General features: G+C 42.3%; 1 protein-coding gene across 1 annotated transcript; it reads left to right on the plus strand.

Annotated features, from left to right (window-relative positions):
* The first annotated feature begins 1,081 nt into the window (after positions 1–1,081).
* LOC119962135 (fibrinogen-like protein 1-like protein) lies at positions 1,082–6,363 on the plus strand. Its single transcript, XM_038790055.1, has 3 exons — positions 1,082–1,119; positions 1,195–1,388; positions 5,557–6,363. The coding sequence occupies exons 2-3, from the start codon at positions 1,205–1,207 to the stop codon at positions 6,246–6,248; spliced, it is 876 nt and encodes a 291-aa protein (XP_038645983.1). The 5' UTR covers positions 1,082–1,119; positions 1,195–1,204; the 3' UTR covers positions 6,249–6,363.
* Positions 6,364–6,657: the final 294 nt, after the last annotated feature.

The following is a 6,657-nucleotide window of genomic DNA, read 5'->3' on the forward strand; positions in this document are numbered from 1 at the left end:
AACCTAGCTAGTCCCATTTCCCAACCCTATCCCTGTAACCCTCTAAATGTTTAAAACATAGATCCAGCTCTCTTTTGAAACCTCCTATGGAATCCACCTCTACTACTCTCCATCCAAATCCCACCAACTCTCTGAGTAAAGAAGTTTCTCCTCATCTCACTCCTCGCTCTCTTGCTGGCCATCTTCAAATTGTGACCCTTAGTCACTGACTTACCAGTTCGTGGAAACAGAATATCCTTCTTTACCCTGTCAAAATTTTTCAGAATTTTGAACTCCTCAATAAAGTCACCTCTTAATCTTCTCTGCTCCAAGGAGAACAAGCCCAATTTCTCCAATCTTTCCTCCGATCTAAAATTCCTCATTCCTGTTATCATTCCAGTAAATCTCCTCTGCACTCTCTCCAGGGCTTCAACATCCTTCCTTAAATATGATGCCCAGAATTGAACACAATACTCCAAATCTTTTCTAACCAATGATTTGTAGATGTGCAGCATCACTTCCTTGCTTTTATACTCTATGCCTTTATTTCTATACATAAACTATTATAGACTTTCCCCTCACTTTGTGTGCTTAGTTTGTGCCTTCTGAGTGATCTTTTTAAAATTATAGTTAAGTTTATTCGTCATTCAGAAATGTGCTTATGACAGTGCAACATTAGAGACTCTACATACCAATATACAGGTTACAGTGGTATGGGTTAATTGTTAACCGTAATTTTATACCTTTGTGCAAGGGCAGCTTACATCAAAAAGTACCTTTTCTATAGATAGAGGAGAAGGTCCACTAATGAAGAAAATCGTTCAATAAAAATGAAAATGATAGCAGATAACATATATTTAATTTTGCTTCTGCAAACATATTTAATACTTTTTAGATGATGGTTCACCCGAGATGTGATATGTCTACAGATAAAAGACAAGATAATCCCCACATCATGTTCCAGCTGTTAAGGTGTTTACCACATGTTCAGGACATGTTCAATATAAACTTCATTATCTATAAACCTATAGTTAATTTTTAATGGTTAGTGGCAACTGAAATCCAGATCTTCTGTATAAAAGCAAACAGTGAGCCCTTTTAATTTATTTCCTGTTTAACCTTCTCCCAACAAGGCTCTCAGTAAGTGTTGAGGAATTTGCTGTAAATCTGAAGGTTAATTTATAAGATTAACTTATGCACTTCATCCTCTTGCAGGTTTTCAATCATGAATTTCCACAACCAGTTAATGGTCTTTATAGTTATTCTGCTGGCTGCCCAGAGTTTAACTTTGGAAGCTGCAAAAACACTGACCTACAAAACTATGAAACTTAAAGTAGCTAATGCTGGTATGGTACGCAAGGAGCAAGTGGACGAAATTGTAAATGTGAGGGATCTACTTCTGAAAAAAGGTAAGCCACTTCAATAATATTTTTCTGAAAACATTGGTGTGAATGTTATTGTGTTTTCCCTCTTACATTTAAAGCTATGCTCAATAAGCGACAGCTTTACACTTTTGTTCTCAGCATTACCATCAAGCATTCCTATATTTGGTATGGTACAGCCGGCCATGGAATAGAGCTTTCTATGATCTGTCGTAATCAGACCACAGAGAACTCACTGCATTCATCAGTATCCAGTTTCCACTTTGGTCACTCTTTAGCCTTAAAACCGCCCCCCCACAAATTTAGAGTTGTTTTGTTAACAAATTCAAATTTGTACTGATTTTTAAGAAGATATCACAATTGAGAACAAATTGTTTTTGACTTATTTATTTGATGGAATGTGATTTGAGTGACAATGTGATCCTAATTTAAAATGAAAACAAGGCTAACAATCTTTTCATTTGATCACTTACCCAATGTGCGGCATGAATGGATGCGGAGCTCGGAGGACACGCCTTAACATTCAAGGCCGTGGACCGAGTGCTGGCAAATGAGATTAGGATCGGCCGATCAGGTGCGGCAGTTCTGACTCGATGGGCCGAAAGGCCTTTCCTGCACTGTATTTTTCTGTGATAGCATCGACCAATAACCCAATGAGGATTTGGTCAGCCCTGGGACATAAACACAGATCACCAGGCATAATGCAAACTAGAAGTTCTGTTTACCCCGTCGACAAAATGACTTTTCCTTCTTTAAAACAATTCCCAAGTGGAAATATTTGTCCTTGGCTATGGAAATGTAAGAAAATTGTGTGCACAATTTTCTTACATTCACTCAGAGTCGTACAGCACAGAAAAGGCCCTTCGGCCCATCACATCTGTGCTGGTCAAAAACAACCAGTTAACTATTCTAATCCCATTTTCCATCACTTGGTCCATGGCCTTGTGTACCTTGGCATCGCAAGTGCACATCTAAATACTTCTTAAATGTTATGAGGGTCTCTGTCTCCACCACCCTTTCAGGCAGTGAGTTCCAAAGGTTTTTCCTCACATCTCCTCTAAACCTCCTGCTCCGCCCCCCTGGTCATTGATCTCTCTACCGAGGGGAAGGGTTTCTTCCTGTCTGCTCTCTATGCCCCTCTTAATTTAATACCTCCCAATCATGTCCCTCCTCAGTCTCCTCTGCTCCAAGGAAAACAACCCCTGTCTATCCAATCTCTCCTCGTTCCAAACACTCTCCAGCCTGGGCAACATCCTGGTAAACCTCCGCTGCACCCTTTCCAGTGCTATCTCATCCCTCCTATAACGTGGATTCCAGAACTGCGCACAATACTCTAGCTGTGGCCTAACCAACGTTTTCCAGTTCCAGCATAGTCTTCCTGCTAACAAAGGCAAGTACACTATATGCCTTCTTAACCACTGTATCCACATGTCCTGCTCCCTTGAGGGACCAGTGTACATGTACACCCAGGTCTCTCTGATCCTCAGTGCTTCCAAGGGTCCTGCCGTTTATCGTGTATTTCCTGTCTTCTTTGTCCTGCCCAAGTGTTTCACCTCACATTTATTTGGATTAAAGTCCATTTGCCATTGATCAGCCCATCTGACCAGTCCGCCTATATGTTATCGCCTTGCTATTTACTACCCCACCAATTTTTGTATCATCCGAGAACTTATTGATCAACCCAACTACATTAATTTATCATTTGTTTAAACCAAACAGGAAGGGCCCCAACACTGATACCTACGTGACCTCACTGGACACAGGCTTCCAGTCAGAAAAAAACGCCCCTTGACCATCACCCTCTGCTTCCTGCCACTCAGTCAATTTTGGTTCTAATTTGCAAAATTTCCTTGGATCCCAGGGTTTCATAGCTTCGCTATCAGTCTCCCACGTAGGACCTTATAAAAAGTCTTGCTGAAGTCTAAGTTTGGGGCAATTTAGCGTGGCCAATTCCCTACCCTGCACATCATTTGAGTTGTGGGGGTGAAACCCACGTAGACATGGGGAGAATGTGCAAACTCCACACGGAGAGTGACCCAGGGCCTGGATTGAACCCGGGTCCCCAGTGCTATGAGGCAGCAGTGCTAACCACTGTGCCGCCCTATCGAAGTCCAAATAGACTACGTCATTTGCATTTTCCTCATGTACACATCTGGTCACCTTTTCTAAAAATTCAACAAGTTGGTCAGACGCAACCTCCCCTTAACAAAACCATGCTGACTGTTCTTGATGAATCCCTGCCTCCCCAAATACAGACTAATTCTGTCTCTCAGAATTGCTTCCAATAAGAGCAGCACGGTGGCGCAGTGGGTTAGCCCTGCTGCCTCACGGCACCGAGGTCCCAAGTTCCATCCCAGCTCTGGGTCACTGTCCGTGTGGAGTTTGCACATTCTCCCCGTGTTTGCGTGGGTTTCGCCCCCAGGACCAAAAGATGTGCAGGGTAGGTGGATTGGCCGCGCTAAATTGCCCCTTAACTGGAAAAAATAAATTGGGTACTCTAAATTTATATATATAAAAAAGAATTGCTTCCAATAGGTTCCCCACCACTGAGGTTAGACTGACTGGCCTATATTTTCCTGACATGAAGGTTAGTCCTGGAAAATTTCCCCAAACATGTTTGTGACATTTTATGTCACAATACAAGTTTCGGTCACCAATTAAAAGAAAAGCATTTGAAACAAAAAAGAGGGAAAAAAAACACCCTATGGTGTTGAAACTGAGAGATTCAAACAACAGGGTAAAACAAAATCCCCTTTAGTTAGTGACTAATTGAACTGACAATGTGCTTGAGACAGCAATAATTCCCATCTCCTCAGGGTGATCCAGTGTTTCACAGGTTATGATTGTAGGTTTATCACAGAATTTACAGTGCAGAAGGAGGCCATTCGGCCCATTGAGTCTGCACCGCCTCTTTTGAAAGAGCACCCTACCCAAGCCCACATCTCCACCCTATCCCCATAACCCAGTAACCCCATCCAACACTAAGGGCAATTTTGAACACGAAGGGCAATTTATCATGGCCAATTCACCTCACCTGCACATCTTTGGACTGTGGGAGGAAACCGGAGCACCCGGAGGAAACCCATGCACACACGGGAAGAACGTGCAGACTCCGCACAGTGAACCAAGCCGGGAATCGAACCTGGGACCCTGGAGCTGTGAAGCAATTGTGCTAACCACCATGCTACCGTGCTGCCCACCACCATGCTACCGTGCTGCCCACGAGTTACGAGTTACACTCTTAAGCGTAGTCATCTGGTTTTGTGATGCCGTTATGTGCACAACCAGGTCACCCAACCAGCTAAATCAGATAAATGGACAGTAACGTTGGTTAAGGGAATGGTAGGAATAGCACCACGGGATCGTTACATGCAATTTTCGGTTAAGGTTCAACCTCCTTCTCAAGGTGCCAAAAGACAATAGAATACTCAAATTATTATTAAGTTGATCTCTCAGCCCAGCTTATGGTTTGGAACTTGGGGGGGGGGGGGGCAGCATGGTGGTGCAGTGGTTAGTTCCGATCCCGGTTCTGGGTCACAGTCTGTGTGGAGTTGGCACATTCTTCCTGTGTTTGCATGGGTTTCACCTTCACATCCCAAAGATGTGCAGGGTAGGTGAATTGGCCGTGCTAAATTGCCCCTTAATTGGAAAAAATGATTTGGGTACGCTAAAAAATTTTTTTTTTTAATGGTTTGGAGGTTGGATCCACATCTTCTAAGGTTGGGGGGGGGGGGGGGGGGGGGGTTGATCTCAACTGAGCTAGCTGACTCCAGATAGTATCCATGCAACAAGATGTTGTGGTCTTAAAATCGTATTATCGATTTATACAGATTTCTGCCTTGGTAGCAGAATAATCATTGTGTAGCATTAATGGTATAATGCTCCTGTATTCATGAAAATACTATAGTCACCAAATTATCCTTAGAAACATCACAGCAAACCTGCTAATTATTAAATAAAATGAAAGGCAACTAATTCTTCCAACTTAATCTACAATATAATTGAAAATATAAAAGTTCAATAGCATGTTTGGTGGAGATGTGCCAGAGGTCACATTATTTTAACATATCTATTTGTGATGTAGTGCCATCTTTTTAAAGTTATTGAATGTATTTAAAGACACAGGGTCATTCATACCAGTAATTCATGCAAAAGTGTACATTGAAACATGCAGCAAAAATGCTTGTTGTTACAGCAAAATACTCGAAAGATTGTGCTGATCTTTATGACCGAGGCTTCACTGATGATGGCATTTACGTGATCAAGCCTGAACCAGTGAGCAAACTACCCCCAATTGTGATCAACTGCAACATGAGCTACGACTGCGGCCACGGATGGACTGTGCTGCATCGGAACACCAGACAGAGCGAAATGACGTGGAATGAGACATGGACTGCGTACAAGTACGGATTTGGGAACATTCAGGGTGACCACTACATTGGCAATGAATACATGCACTACTTAACCACACAGAAGTGGTATAAAGCAAAAATAGTTATGGATGAAGAGGAAAATGGTGTCATTACTCAACGCCATGCAGAGTATGACATCTTCCGGTTAGGTAATGAGATGACACACTATAGGCTGCAACTTGGTGCATTCAGGGGTGCTGCTGGTGACGCATTGGCAATTGATGCAAACATGGTTGACAATTCACCATTTAGTTCAAGAGATAATGACACTGATGGTGATGCAGCTAACTGTGCTTCCAAGTATGGTGGTGGGTGGTGGTTTGACTCTTGCTCTACTAGAACCCCTTATGCCATGTTGACCCAAAAAGAGAATATTCACTGGGAACCTTTCTGCAAGAATTGTAGGCATGTTGTTCTCATGGTCAAACCTGTCAATATGTTTTGCCGCAGTGAAGATGTCAATAAGCCAAAATAGTTTTACTGCCTGATGCAATTGCTCTTTTGTGAAATCAGTTACTAAAGCAATAGAGTCCAGATACTCAATGTAGGAGCTTTTGGTGTAATCCAGAAATAAAATTCATTGAAGCACCCATGTTTTTTTGGTTACTGAAAATTACTTTAGTGAGCAAACCAATAAGGTGCCTGCATCCTGCTCTTCCATACATACAATGTAACAGGGCCAATTCTAATTTTCTTTATTGGCAAATAATGACAGTAATCGCTTGATCACCTATCCCTCACCAATGAAAAGATATAAAATCAAGAGTGCCACACTACTAACAGAATGAACCACTACCGCCAGTCTTGAACCCATGTTCAAATTATCCAGCTGATGCCCCTTAAAATGTTGTCTCGAGACCGTGCAGGATGCCAGACAAATGCAC

Source organism: Scyliorhinus canicula, chromosome 2 (assembly GCF_902713615.1).
Source record: "Scyliorhinus canicula chromosome 2, sScyCan1.1, whole genome shotgun sequence".
Taxonomy (NCBI): Eukaryota; Metazoa; Chordata; class Chondrichthyes; order Carcharhiniformes; family Scyliorhinidae; genus Scyliorhinus; species Scyliorhinus canicula.